This window comes from Cornus florida, unplaced genomic scaffold, assembly GCF_030987335.1.
Source record: "Cornus florida cultivar Cherokee Brave unplaced genomic scaffold, ASM3098733v1 CherokeeBrave_3.0.0_Hap2_Chr02, whole genome shotgun sequence".
Classification (NCBI taxonomy): domain Eukaryota; kingdom Viridiplantae; phylum Streptophyta; class Magnoliopsida; order Cornales; family Cornaceae; genus Cornus; species Cornus florida.
The window spans coordinates 75,211,679-75,227,618 of NW_026775572.1; the positions used below are offsets into that span (position 1 = coordinate 75,211,679).

General features: G+C 34.8%; 1 protein-coding gene across 2 annotated transcripts; it reads right to left on the reverse strand.

Moving 5' to 3' along the window:
- Window positions 1-3,013: 3,013 nt before the first annotated feature.
- On the reverse strand, window positions 3,014-7,661 carry LOC132295325 (cysteine-rich receptor-like protein kinase 43). Of its 2 annotated transcripts, none has more exons than XM_059793541.1 (6): window positions 7,360-7,661; window positions 7,028-7,167; window positions 6,508-6,718; window positions 4,606-4,840; window positions 4,247-4,397; window positions 3,014-3,711 (listed from the first exon to the last, which is right to left on the reverse strand). In XM_059793541.1, exons 1-6 carry the CDS (start codon window positions 7,370-7,372, stop codon window positions 3,256-3,258), a joined length of 1,206 nt encoding a protein of 401 aa, XP_059649524.1. In that variant the 5' UTR covers window positions 7,373-7,661; the 3' UTR covers window positions 3,014-3,255. The 2 variants fall into 2 exon arrangements, with proteins under 2 accessions (XP_059649524.1, XP_059649523.1); XM_059793540.1 differs by having other exon boundaries at window positions 7,309-7,658.
- Between the last annotated feature and the right edge of the window lie 8,279 nt (window positions 7,662-15,940).

Genomic DNA, 15,940 nt, shown 5'->3' on the forward strand with positions numbered 1-15,940 from the left:
GGGTGGCCTATTTGGACAAGTAATTCCTGCAAAGTAATCAGTCAAATAGTTCCGTTGAAATATCATTTTCCTTGTGGTATTGACATGGTACATATAGGGAAAGCAGCTAAATACTTGGTTTTTACGTCATCATCATCTGTATGCGTGTCCATGAGAGAGGAATGTATTTGATTTGAGTTCGGGATTTACGGGCGAATAACAGACCAGAGGTGCTGTTGTTGCCAGAAGTTGGAGAAGGTACGACTGGAGATTAGAGAGAACCATGTTTTCGAATGACGGATTTCAGCGGCACAAGCAGAAGGATCTCCATGACCAGGTCCTGGTTACCGCCGATTATTTCAACAGCGGCGGAGGACGAGATTTGGGCCGACCATCTCTTTGCATTCCGGCGCGCCATTAATCAACTTCTTCTCCTCTCTCTCTCTACTGGTTGGTTGAATCCTGTAGATTTGGATTTGAAAATTAACAAATTCTCATAAACACTAAGTTTAGGCAAATCTAGGACGATATTTAGCACAAAGGAGATCTGATCAGAACACAAGGGAAACGGCGAGACAGCTAGAAAGTTGCGTCCGATGATCGGAAAGTTGTGGAGAAACAGAGACACGGCCGGCGAAGATGATAGGAATAGACAATCTGAAAGTATAAAAACCGGCACCGACAGATCTGTTCAGAACACAAGGGCATCGGCGAGACAGGTAGAAATTCATCTACAGCGCCTCATGTATGTAAATAGGAACCAGTAGATGTAGACCTTAGGTTCCTTTGCATTTTTGTTGGACAAGAAGGACCGACCAAGTTCAGAACTTTCATCTCCTTGCAGGGGTAATATGCTTCTCCATTCCCGGACGTCCCAAATATATATATATAGACGGATGTGTTGAAACAAGGTAGCCAAACAGTTCATTTGATCGACGAGGATGCCAAAATATTAGTTTTTCAAACTTTAGCTTGTGCACAAATATAGCAGGCCTTTCCTAAATCCATGTGAATATTCGATTCGATTTGGGCCTTATGTAAAGAAATCCTTTCGATGGATGCTTTAGGCGGCTAGGTTAGTTCTTTATAAATGCTCCTGCCCCGCTTTGGTAATAATGAAAGGGTAAAATAGTCACTTTAAAAATATTTTTTAATTTTTAATTAATATTAAATAATAAGATTAAATTTATCATTTCACAGTCTAATTAACAAATCAGTTACGGGTTTGAGGATAAAATGATGAATTTTGTTAGTTTAGGGGAATGTTTAATTTTAGTGGATTTTTTTTTAATGAAATTGATAGTATAGAAGAGTTATGTAATTTTTTTCCATATTTATTTAACCTCTTCTGTTTTATTTATTTTTAATCTATATATAAATTATTTGTATGGTTCATGTTATAAAAATAATCCTAAAGTTTCTGTTTTACTTCATCAAATGTTGTTTGAATTTAAGTTTGTATTGACTATGCATATGTATTTCATTGTGATTAATAAAAATATATCAAAATTTTCTCAACATTTATGATAACTAATTTTTTTTATGATTGTCGGTGAATTTGATTTGAATTTCTTATCTTTACCACTAAAAGATAGATTACTAAAAAAAAAAAAAATTAACTCTTTATAGCCAAAACAATATAGTGCTTTATATAGAATAATTCATTAACACCATGAGGGCTTTTTATCTTTTTTTATTATTATTTTTTATTTTTACATTAAATGTACCTGCTATCTAAAACTTTTTTGACTAAAAGTTTTATCTAAAATTCTATTGCAACTTTCAGACCATCATAATTTTGATATTATAATAACAAAAATGTCCCTTAAAATTAAATTTGGAATATGCAAAGGACTTCAATACCCTTGGACGAAAATATTTCATTTTTTAGAATTGTTTTTCAATGATAAGATCAAAATTAATACAAATAACTCATTCAATATAGTGTTGTTAAAAACTATTTGTGAAAAAAAAAAAAAAAAAAAACATTTAAATAGATTACATTTGTAAAAGGACAAAAATAAAAATAAAAATAAAATAAATAATAATAATAATAATAATAGAAGTGTCTCTAGGAAATTGAAAATACCTTGGAACAGTTTTCCATTTTTTTTTAAAATTAAAAAAAAAAAAAAAAAAAAAAAAAAAAAAAAAAAACCTTAAAATGAAAGCATTTTAAAGAAAACCTAAATTTTGTTAAATTTATGTTAAAGGGTATTTTCATCATTATAACATCACTTTAATAGTGTGTAATTCTTTTTTCTAATTTTTATTTTTTGGAAATTAAAAAGGAACATAAAATGAAAATCATTTTACAGAAAACCTAAATTTTATTAAATTTCTATTAAGTTATAACATCACATTAATGATGCGTAATTTCAAATCTCTTTTTTGAAAATTAAAAAGAAAAAGAAACCTAAAATAAAAAATCATTTTAAAGAAAACCTAAATTTTCTTAAATTCTATAAAGGGGGTTTTTGTTCAAAAAATCTAATAGTCCAAGGCAGTTAATGCAATTTGCACTTTCGTAAATTTCAACAGGCATTTTCCTCATTAAAATATTACTTCAATTTTTCAAAGATCTGATTGTCTCAATCTATTATTTTAATTGGAGAGCGAAGTAAATAAAAAAAATATGGACAAATCTAGTGTAAATCTATTTTCCATTCCATCCTTTTAAACGTTTGACTGCCAACCTAGAAAAATAAACTGATACAAAGCAATAACCTCAGAAAAGCTCAAGTCGAGTGGAGCGTAACCTTAACTTAGAAAAATAAGCTTTGTCAGGCTTATTAGGTCAAACTCTAATTTTTTATTATTTTTTTATTTTTTTATTTCGACAAACTATGAGGAGGGGGGCCTCGAACACGAACATGTTCGGAGAGCTAGGCGCTCTACCAAATGCCGCCCAGGTCAAACTCTGGTTTGGACCGAAGGCTTTTGAGTCAATCCCTGAACCTGTTGGAGTTGCACTCTTAAAATAGTTGCTAAATCCTTGGGTGAGACCGTCAATAAACCATCAATGCCAAAAATGTAGACCTAACACTCCGGAAATTAAATCTATACTAGTTCTTAGATTACATGTAATATGCATTTTGTATGGTAATTCATTCAATGTCCTTTCTCATGCATAACTGAAAAAATGACACCCCCTAACATTGACAGCATCTAACTCATTGCTCTCTTACATAATTTACATTTACATAGATTAATAACATACACACATATATACTCGGAAAAGGAATTAGCAAAAATTTCCTAAAAGCTAGGGTGATTCTAACCTTGCACGGGACGTTTCCCATGAGGGTCGAATCTGCGGTTTGTACGAGCTGATGTACTTGCAATTGCAGTTATGGATCTTGAGTTCGTAAGACCTGATGTGCTAGCAGTTGCAGTTGCAGTTGCAGTTGCAGAGTCGGTGTTGGTGGTGGAACCAAATGTATGGGAACTGGAGTCCCCTGAAGTTCGGGCAGTGGAAGATGAGGAATTGGGGCGGCGAGACCTTCTATATCTGGAACCAGGGCGTCCAGGTCTAATTGGTTCTTCGAGTGTGCCAAGCTCCTTCGATAGACTTACCACCACACGACGCATGGTGGGCCGCAAATGTGGATCAGCTTGTGTGCACAGCAACCCTATCTGTATACACTTTGCTACCTGATCAGGAACTGCTGATGGTACCAATGCAGGGTCCATGACCTCCAAGCTGTTGCCTTCCTTGTACAACTTAAATGCCTGCATAACAGTCAACAGAAAAATCTGGGTTAACCATAAGTCCATAACAACCAGGTAGGCACCGGAGTACGGTCCATATGACATTTATTACAATCATTGTTTCTGAATCAGCTGCCTTTAATTTTGGATTGCACAAATAAAAAAGTCAAAAAACACCAAGAAATTTAATGAGAAAAAAAGTAAAATTAAAAACTCAACTTCTTAGAACTTGTGTATTTCCTTATTCCCTTTTAATTCGATTCTACTCAGTATCATACTAATTCAAGTCAAATTCAAAGAAAAATGCATTGGCGTCGAGATGAAAGGAAGAAGTAGTCTATATTCATATTCTACTTCCCCCTTTCCATTTTCTTCTTTCCATAAAAGACAAGGATAGGGGAATTGTCAATTCAAAGTTGTTAACCTGTAAGCCAACTTCAACAGTTTCTCACTCGGAAAAGATTATTGCAACGAAGTTTCTAACCCAGAAACTTCAGCCTTTTTAGAAAATGTCCAACATTAAGAAATGCATCCATCAATATAATAAAATTCTTACCCATTCCGGTAGATTCTGGGAATCTAGACTTGGGTTGAAAGCTGAGTTCTTTTGACCACTGATTAGCTCCAGAACCAGAACCCCAAAGCTGAATACATCTGCCTTCACAGATAGATGTCCATGCATGACATACTCGGGCGCCATATACGCACTGTTTTCAAGTTAAAAAATCTATTAGATACCTTACCAAAAAGTTCAGAGAGCTGGACTTGATGAAATGATATACCCAATTCAGTGGCTACCATAAAAAAAGGTAAATAATAATAATAATAATAAAGGAAAAAATAAAAATAAAAATAAAGAAAAGAAACAAGAAACAAGAAACAAGAAGACCAAGGAAAGGGTCCTCAATGACTTACTTGGTACCAGCTACGCGGGTATTGACGTGAGTTTGATCTTCAGGGAAGAGGCGGGCCATGCCAAAATCAGCAATCTTTGGGGCCCATTTATCGTCAAGCAGGATGTTGCTAGCCTTGATATCACGATGGATAATGCGATAGTGAGAGTCTTCGTGAAGGTAGAGCAAGCCTCGAGCAACACCCGCAATTATATCATACCTTCGCTTCCAATCAAGGGCATCTTTTCTACCAGAATCTAATCAAGACCATTTCGATCAGCATCACTATCACTCTATATTAACCCTATTTGTCTGTTCTACTCAAATTAATAAAGCTAATTAATATGAAACTAACCATACAACATGTTTCTAATTTTACTAAGCTTGATGATAGTTTCTGTGTTGAAAATGACAACTTGTCAGAAAATGGCAACTTGTCAGCACAATTATGTTTTTGAATTGGTCAAGAGACTAAAATTCAGCACATTAGATTGATTATGACATGTTGTACAGTAAGAAGGTCAAGGTAATTCTAAACAATAATGTCAATATGGGATGGTGAGCATTGGTCCTGCCATGTGATCAAATATCATCAGAAATAGGATTCCAACTCTGTGCCACCAGTTTCATGCTTCTAAATATGACTGAAGCTGGAGATAATATCAGTGAGACTGACTGTCTCAAAAACAAAATGAAATATACTTAATCTAACTAGCCTCTTAGACTGATGGAACCAATAAATCTCTCATTTTGGTTGCTTGTCACTGCCCTGTGGTTACCGAACAGTGATTTTGTCGTGGATTGAGGAGGTTATGGTGGATTGCTGTGGAGATTTTTCATCTAGGGTTTTTCGGTGTCATAGCATTTTGGTGCACTCCATTAATTGATATATACAACTCTAATTCATAAATTGATATGAATCGTATGGACGGTGATTCCTAGAGAGAGAGATTAGTTAGGGTTTGTTTGAAAGGATTTGCTTCGGTAGAGTTAGGGTATATTCGTTAAAATGGAGGTGGGAGGGGTTGGGGTTTAAATCGGGTAAAAAAAAACCCAATTTAAATGGGTATGCTTGTAACGCGTAATAAATACAATATTGTCATTATGAAAATATGGCTGCATCACTTGACAAGCATGCGATTCTTTACCATTAAAAGTTCAACAGAACCTTAACGGCATTGGTGTTTTGTAAAAATGGAATAGTTTAGTGGGTTAATTCTCTAAATTGTAGTTCAATGGGGTTTCTTGAGAGAGAGAGAACAGTTCAGGGAAGTTTTATGCAATTAACCCTTTTTTTACACAATCTACAATACTTTAATGCGCACATGGTGATATATATTAGCTATTCGTGAAAGCCAATTGAATTTTATGCCTCCATTAGAAATTTAACAAGCAAAGCTCGGCAGCTGGATCTTATTTGCATTATCCTTCTTAATATTTAACACAAATACACAAACAATGCATGCCCACAAAACCTAAAATGCTCGTTGTTGAATTTACACCAAAGAGAATATTATTTTCATTTTAGCCATCATTCTTCATGGCTTGAAATTTCAGTAATTTTGTGAAAAAAAAAAAAAAAAAAAAGTTAGATTGATTAAGTTCAGCATGGCCAAGTGCTAACTCAATCAAATAAAAGGTCATGTGAAATTATGAGCACAAACTCCTTTCTGTTTAACATAATTTACAATTATTATAAAATTTGAGTTAATATAACACACATCTATAGTCACATAAGTAGCCAATAATGCAATCATCCTCGTTTGAACTTAGGACCTAACCAAGATGTAAAACTCAAATATAATTCCTTAATTTAACGTTTCTTCCCTATCCCACTTTGCTTTTCTCTCTCTTTTTTCTTTCAATGAACTTATTTGAGACAATAATAGAACGTTGAAAAAGATTAAAGCAGAAGAGAACTTGCCGAAGAGAAGCTTGTCAAGGCTCTCATTTGCTACATACTCGTACACAAGTAGCTTCTCAGCACCATGTGTGCAGTATCCCAATAATGTTACAACATAGCGGTGCTGCACACGAGCAAGAAGCTTCGCCTCATTTGTGAACTCTTTCTTCCCCTGATTCGAGTTCTGCGACAATTTCTTGACCGCAATCTCTCTCCCATCCTCCAACTTTCCCTACATGTTCAAACACCTAACAATTATATATGTTTTTGCAGCAGCAGCAGCAACAACAACAAACAAAGCCTTTTTCGCAGCTATTTGGGGTCGGCTACATGAATCCTATTCTTCCATTCCGCTCTATCTAAGACCATAGCCTAAGTCGAACCGTGTTAACTTTGGTCCTCCCCTTCTCCTAGCATTATCCTCAATGTGGACAATTATACAAGTGTTTGTGCATATATGAAAATGTATAAGTATATGAATGTATGCATATAAGTTTTCAATGACTATGATTGAGCCAATTTATAAATGACTAGCAATTACCTTGTATACAGGACCAAACCCGCCTTCCCCAAGCTTGTGATTAGAGTGGAAATCTTTGGTTGCAGAAACTAGGGTTTCAAAAGGGAATAACTTCTGTTCTTTTGCCGCGATCTTTTCCAAGTTTTCTTCGTCTCGTTCTTCTGATTAATCAAATGACAGAGCAAAGAAACAAGAGTGAATATAATAGTAATTAACAGTATAAATATGCACAAACACATCTATATATCACATATGTGGGTATGTGTATGTATATATATATATATATATATATATATATATACCTTTCTTGGAGTTGAATTTGAAGGGTTTGATGAGACTTTGGACGAAATTACTATACTTGGACATGGCTGCCCATGAAGAGAGTGGACTGGTGTGATCAAAATTTGGGATTTTGAACACTATTTGGATCTGAAAATTGGGGGAAAAGATTGAGAGGAAAGTGAAAACTAAAATGGTGGTTTGTAATTTTCTGAGAATACGGGTTTGTGACGATGGTTTTGAGATTTTTGTTTGTGTGTATCAACAGACCGATATTTGGCTATAACGTGTTTGTTGAGGAAAGTGAAAACTAAATTGGTGGTTTGTAATTTTCTGAGAATACGGGTTTGTGTCAACAGACCGTTATTTGGCTATAACGTGTTTGTTCACTATAGACTGACTTTTGAGAGGAAGAGTCTTATGATTGGTGGAAGACCTTTTGCATGTTTGAAATTTTAATTAACTTTTTTTTTTTTTTTAATGTTTTGGAAAAAAAGCACCCTTTTGTTACATGTTCACACTTCAATGTCACACCATCAAAGTCAAAGATAAAAAAACAACATTTTATTGTATACTCCCTCTATAAAATATTTAAATATTATGTAATAATAAAATAAGTCAGATATGAAGGAAACAACACTCTTGTATACTCCCTCCTAAAAAATATTTAAATATATATGTAATAATAAAATAAAAACAAATCTTTATGAAAATAAATGAAGTAAAAAGTTTCATTTTTTGTGACTTGTGGAGTAGGGTGTGCGGACCAAAAATTGTTGGTGGATTAGGGATTCCTAACTCGGAGGTTGCAAATAAAGCTCGCATCTTGAGGTATATTTGGGACCTGCAATCTGATGATACAAACAGATTTTGGTTTAGGTGGTGTCAATCTCACCATATCAAAGATGGAAATATCTAGACTCTCAAGTTCCCACAACCTTGTTCTTGGAGTTGGAAGAAAATTTTCCAACTTAAGCACCCTGCTAGACTGTTTATCAAGCACATGATTAGCAATGGCACTCACACTTCCTTCTGGTGGGACAATTGGTGTGACGGCCCTGATTTTTTAAGCTAGTGCGTTGTGTAATGAACCATAGTTTGACCCGATAACAGATCCGAAATGCGGAAGCGAAAATAGAAAATAAATCTCTAGGGATATACAATATCCCTAGGATACCAAAGTGACCTTTCATAAGGCCACAGAACTCCACAAGAACCGACGCAGAAGAAAAGATCAGAAAAAGACCAAATAAGCCCCCAAGGGCAAAATAGTCTTTTATTTGGAAGCAACGTCTTTAGAAATGTACGTCATTCTCAAGACACATCCATGACTTCCTATGAAATCACAAAACTCATAAGAAAGCATAGCGGAAGCAATTACAAAAAAAAAAAAAAAAAAAAAAAAAAAAAAAAAAAAACCAGACAAGTTTAGCCCCAAGGGCAAAATAGAAATTTTTAGCAAGATCTGGGTGCAACCGAGCACACCATTGGAAAGACAACAAAAAATTAATCAAGTTAGACTTAAGAATCACTTGATTCTGAATCCGAATGGAAGAGAAAAGTCAAAACAAAGTTTTGACGTCGCCGAGCCCGTGAATAGTATTTTGACATAAATGAACAGTAACCTAGGCAAAATGCTGAAATTCGTGTGCCGTTTTGAGGTACTAAACGACATTTTCTGGAAAAACACAGAGAAGAAATTTTTAAGATAATTTTTCCAAGCTGACTATGTCAAAAGAAAATTTTATTTTTGAAGTGAAATTCCCAAAATGCCTTTACAACAGAATTTTTCAAATAGTGTAGGTGCACAGGAAAACAAATTTGACTTGGGGTTTTCGGGTCCGAGATGACATTTTCCTAGAAAAATGTTGTGAAGAAACCCACCCTAAAATCACGTTTTCTATGTGACCATGTCAAGACTAGAATTTATTCTTCAAAGAAAATTTCCGAAATACCCCTAGATCAATTTAGACCAAAAGAGTTAAAACCAAAAAGCTGTTACATAATTTTCTTTTGAAATCTGCCAGAACAGAGAGCAAAAATAGGGCCTTTAACAATATTTTCTGGAAAAACACGAAAAAGAAACCCTTCCCGAAATCAAATTTTCTATCCGGCTACGCGGGAGAAAATGAAAAAAAAAAATTCACTGTAAAATGCCCAAAATGCCCCTCCACGAAATCTGGTAGTGAGGGTGAAAAAGCTACTACATTGCAAAATTGAAAACTGAACTTTGCAAGGGATTTCCGGTACCAAGACGACATTTTCTGGAAAAACACGAAGAAGAAACCCCATTAAAATCATGTTTTCTAAGCGACCATATCGAAAGAAGAAAATAAAACTGATGTGACAAATCTAGAATGCCCCTTGATCAGATTATGCAACAAAATTTCACAATGAGTCCATAGGAGACTCATTTCACCAAAGAAGAAGGTTTGCTCGGAAATGACCATGCATGCAAATGTAACTTACATATTTGGACGCGCTACAATGGTCCATGGCTTAAAAATACCACCAATGCAAAATCCGACCCCCCAACGGCCAAAAAGGCAAAAATGCAAATGAAATGGTAAATTTGAAAACCAAAATTGACAAATGATTTCAAATTATCATTTGGCCCTTGGCCACACTTCAAACATGATTAATGAGACCCTATGAAAGAATAAAAATGGAATTCCCACACCCTATGCAACCATGGTAAGACAATGACTTGGCACTTTTCAATATTTTCATAATATTTCATGAAGTTAAAAGTTACATAAGATACAAATTAGATGTCATTGGCCTATGGCATCATCTCATACATTTCAAATACATTATAAAGAGTATACTTATGTACACATTACATAAATAGAATCAAATTAACACATTTTGACATATAAAGCTATAAATGGCATTTCAAGCCAACATTTACAAAAAATAAGAACTTCAAGTTTACAAATCATCCAAGCATGATGTGAATCCCGAATCTTGATCCCGGTACCTGAAAAATGTTCCCACTACGTGGGTGAGTAACATAAAGCTACTCGTAGGAGATGAGCATGCAAAGGCCTAACGTTTTACTAACCTATTAAGTTACTATAATTTAACTCAAATGGTCATGCCACCTAGCGTCTACGTCAAAAGTGAGACTCAGGGATCATCCTAAGCTACCTAGAGTATTCCTAGCATAAACCACATCATTTATGCAATTTAAACAACATAGGAGCATGCGGTACACGCAACAAGTCATTCAATATATAAGTATACGTATGCAAGTTTACAATCAAGATTGAAATGCACTTAAGACAAGTATAGAAGTTATAAGTATACTAGGTTATCTAAAAAGTAAATCATCAATATACAAGGGTACACACTAAGTACACTAAGCAATATTAAAATAGAAATGTAACATATAAATTCAAGTATACATTTTTAAGTATACTAACCAATGTTGACATGTATGGCATACAAGTATACAAATCCAAGTATACTAAACAAGAAATAAAGTACCATGCATCCAAGCACAAGTTAAAAGTAATCCACAATTACAAATAGGAATTGAATGCGAAATCAACCAATGGCGGAAAGACAAAGGACATATGGTCTCAATGACTAAACAAGTGGTTCCGGGTTACTAGCCCGCAAGGTACTACCTAGTGCACAACTAAACCCAGAATAAAACTGTTATATTGGTGATTTTGGGTTACTAGCCCTCAGGGTACCTCCCGGTGCGCACTATATGAAATAGAGGGAACTCTCATCCCCCGTACTAGAGCCATGCCCTAGCCATAACAATTTTAAATGTCCATACAAGCTTTCCAAAAAAAATCATCAAGTTGTGCAACAAGTATATCACATATACACAATGCACCAAAACTAATTACCACGCACAACCAAGTCATGGAATACACACAAGCCATGCTCTAGGCATTCAAGTTACAAATGGCATATTAAATGTCATATATGAAAATGTAAATACTTACAAGTTAAATCATAACTTTAATTCATGGAATACTATCATGTAATCAAATAACAAGTTCCAAACTACAACTTAAGCAAGTATACAACATCAATGCCTAATTATCTCAATGGAAGCATAAAAGGGGATTTAATTATCTTAAGTAATTAAATTCTCAAGATTACAAAACAACTCCAAATGTTCTACGATTCAAATATGTCAAAGGTCATATCAAGGCCTATTTCAATTTCTTGATACAAGTTAATTCTACACTAGGCATCACTAGGTGAATTAAATTCCATACAAGGAAAATAATTAAACAAAGTATTCAAGGCTCATTAAAATATTCTCAATTCTAGGTATGTTAATGAACATATCAAGGCCTACTTTAAAACCACATTACAAGTTAATTTTACACTAATTACAACTAGGTAAATTAAACTCAATGCTAATAAAATAAATAAATAAAATTCTCTAAACTTATCCAAATATTCTCAATTTAGTATATAGATAGAACATACCAAGCTCATCAACAATATCAAGTTAAAAATCCATTCAAGTGACTAAAGCACTTAAAATAAAAATTAATTAATCTAATTAATTAATTTTCTCTAAATTTTAAAACAATTTCAATTGCTCTCAAATTAACATAGGTTAATGTACATACCAAGGCCTATTTTAATATCACATTACAAGTTGATTTCATGCTAGTTACAACCATGTGAATTAAACTTTCATACAAGTGAAAGATTAAATAAAAATTTCAAGACTTATTCAAATACTCCGAACTTAATAAATGTTAACAAACATATCAAAGCCTAATTTAATTGCATGCCACAATTTAATTCTAAGGTATATACAACCATGAGAATTAAATCTTATACAAAGAAAATAATTAAATTAAATTCTAGATAAAATACCTAGGCATACATTCAATACAACTTTGAACATCCCTTACCTCATTTTATGATGAAATCACAAATCCCCACCGAAACGAAAACGTTCCAAATCTGACGATACATCGGAGCTTTGTCGGGGACAACGCCGTGAACATTAAACTCCAAAGAGGACCTACCAAAATCCTAACTTGACCTCAAACCCGAATTCAAAAAATGGTCGGAATCGGCTTCTAATAATGGGGAAAGGTGCGCGTCGTCAAGGCCTTTGATAAACGCTAAGGCACTACGACATTTTACACAAGGGAAGAAGGTGGAAAATAAGAAAAGAAGGTGGCAGCCATGGAAGGGCCGGGAGCAGATCCAGAACGTGTGGAGAAGAAGAGGAAATTTCTGTTTTAATTTTTCAAACCCCCTATTTATAGAAAACCTCAAAATGCCCCAAACGGGTCCTGCCTGGTCCGGAAAAGTGGAATTTGAGCAGACGTGCTCAAACGGCAAAACACCGTGAACGAAAAAGGACCAAAATGAAAAAATATGAACAACAGAAGAAATGGCGTAAAAAACCAAGTCCCGAACAGAGAGATATGCCCCAAACAAGTTTGGCGCTAACCGAGGCCAAAAACCCTAAAACTGTAGGGTTCGACCGCAAGACAATTCTAAGAGTACATGACTCGACAAAAATGTGAAAATGAATCCCGTACGAGGATTCAGGCTCAAAACGAGGTATTTTGTATAACTTTCGTTAATTGCAAAATGGACCCTACAAAAAGGGATAACTACAAAACTGCCCAAAATGAAAATATCTTCCAAAAGATATTTTCTTAAAAACCTCCGAAATAAAATATCTCCAAAAGATATTTATGAAAAACACCCCAAGAAACAAAAATGGTTCTGAAGAACTTTGCATCCATGCCCCTATGGACACCAGGAGCAACCAGAGTACTTTCCTACAAAAGTAAAGATACGTATTTCGTGGAAACCACTTAGGATGAAGGTTCATGAAGTCAAAACTCAACTTTGAACGCGAAAAGTGAGGTTATGCCAACAAAGTGACAAATGGGGAAAAGGAAGAAAAGTGCATAGTGTCGAAAAACGAAAAAAATGTGGAAATGACGCGGTCCTTTAAGGAAGTTGTCATTCAAGGGAAAGAGTCTCGGAAACTATTTCCGAAGACTCGAAACGACACTAAGTGATGAGTAACCGTACTCAGAAAGGAAAAATCAATAAAATAAAATAAAAATTATTCGTAAAAATAATAAAAATGAAAGGAAAGAAAATGACCGGGTCATTACAATTGGCACCAAGAGGGCCTCTTAGCTCAAGATTTCCTCACAACCTTCTAATTGATGTTGGGTTTAATGATGAGACCACAGTGACTTCCTTCTAATTGATCTTACAGGGGAATTCTCATTAGTTCATTGGCATAATCTAATATGGGACTCTCCAATCATTCCAAGAATGAAATGCAATCTATGGATGGCAGTTCAGTCAAGATTGCCTACCATTGACAGCAAAGCAATGGCCAGACATCAAAACATTTGTGCTCTATGCCACAGCTCAACTGAATCACATAACCACCTGTTTTTCAACTGCTCCTTCGTCTCACCAATTTGGAGATTTATCAAATAAAAATGCCAAATGTAAATCTCAATTGCAAATTAAGATGCTCTAGTTCAACATATCAGCAATAATTGGAAAGCCAACACACCTTCAAACATGCTTCGAAAATTGGCTCTCTTCTCAGTTGTGTATCATACCTAGGAAGAAAGAAATGCTCGGATTTACAAAGGAGAGAAGGCCTCATAGCGAGTCGTCTGCACCAAGATCTGTTCTACCATCTCTACTATTCTCAACCTGAGGGTTCTAAGAAATTGTTCAGCAACTTCAAAGATCCTTAAGGATTGGAATCTCTCCCCAACTTGCTGTCATCCTACGCTCCGGCCACCGTTGCGATCGTCGGATTAAGTTGCTCTGCACTTACATAAGTGCAGCATCGGCCTTCATCATCGGATCGTTACAACCATTAACGGTTACTACGCTGCTAATGGTTGTTTATCTTTCAAAATTGGGTTTCTTATGTGTTGGGCTTGTCCCTTGTTTGCCTTTGGGCCTGTTTTGTCTTTACACTTGTTCTAGCCTAAGGCCCATTATTGTAATCACATTTTAATTTTTTACAGTTGCCTAAATTTACTAAAAAGATATCGCTAAGTCAATAGCCATAGATAAATATGAGGTTTTTATTGTTACAGTCAAATTTTAAACTAAACTTTTCAGCACTGGGACTACCAAGTCTCAGTCAAAACACCACAACGTGCACATAAATGGAACAAGAGAGAATATATTTACAGGGCTGAAATCCCAATCTCTGATCTTATTCAGCACAAAAATACAAAGGACACAATTTCGTACAAGGGCCAAGCACTCATTACATGCACAAAGCACACTTTTCTACGTTGCCTTACATTCCTTTCCATCCAGAGAAAATAGAAGTTCTCCTTTTTAGATTCCAGCTACAACAACAAAAAATGTGTCAGTAGTCTCTTCACTCTTCATTTCAAAACTTTGTTTCCAATTTTTCTTTTGGTATGCAAAGCATGGTGGGGTTTTGACCCAGGGCCTATTTCCTTTGACATCAAGTTTGGCCTCGGAACTTTTCTTGTGGTTGTTTTAGTCATGTTCGGACAAATGGTAACGAAGTTGCCCATGCTCTAAATCAAACTTTCCAAGGATCATATTTCTCAAGATGTAGACCTTGTACATATTTGTGATAATAATATTCTGGCTTTGGCCGTTCATGATTGTACTCCTTGAAGTTTCGTGATTGTTCTATTGCTAGGTTATTAAAAATAATAATTAAAAACGAATAAAGTAAAAAAAATTAATATTTTTAATACTTCAACTAGGGGACATTTTGAGAACCCTCTCATGATTCACATATAAGATATACATAAGCCACTTTTCTTTAACCTGAGTATCTAAAATTCTAAACACAGCCGAAAGTCAGAGAACTTTGGTCTGTACATGAACCAAATAATTAAAAAGAATAATAATAATTAATTATGTAAAATTAATTGCCTCCTTTTATCTTTAAGAATCCTTGCAATCTGTGCACGTGTTTTAGAATATGATTAGGTAAAATTATGCTTATGAGCTGCATCAATCTTATATTTTTCAATGGTTTCATGTTCGTAAGTCATCTGACAACTCTCATTCAGAAGAAAAAGTGTACTGAAAATCAGTTTCATACATTTATACATGCATGTGAGTGTGTGTGTGTTGTGTGCGCGCGCGCACAATAGCATTTTAACCATGTATGCGAACTTTTTTGTTAGGTGATGAAAAAGTTGGAATGGTATTAATTAATTTAATTGACAAAATATATGTCAATGAGCAGTGCACCAAAATAATCTCTCATTACATGGAAAAATTGCCCATTATATGAAATTGGAATTGGGAGGCTTTGGTCCAAAACTGTTTATGCATGAAGCAAAATCCATTGTCATTCAAAATTATATATCATTTTTTTATACATCCATTCCTGTCATGAACTGAAAATTAAACAAAGAAAAAGAATGAGAGGTGAGTCCGAAAGCAAGTATAAACAAACACTCACTTCATATACTTACAGATAGATACATGTATACAACTAGGGCCCCTTTTAAATAATAAACCAACCCAAACACCCCCCCCCCCCCCCCCCACAACACATGATGAAATGATGCATAGATGAGAGAAAAAAAAAAGGGAGTTACCTACCCCCCTCTTCCTCCCCCTCCCTCTCACAAGAAATAAAATAAAATAAAAAATTGAGAATGAAGA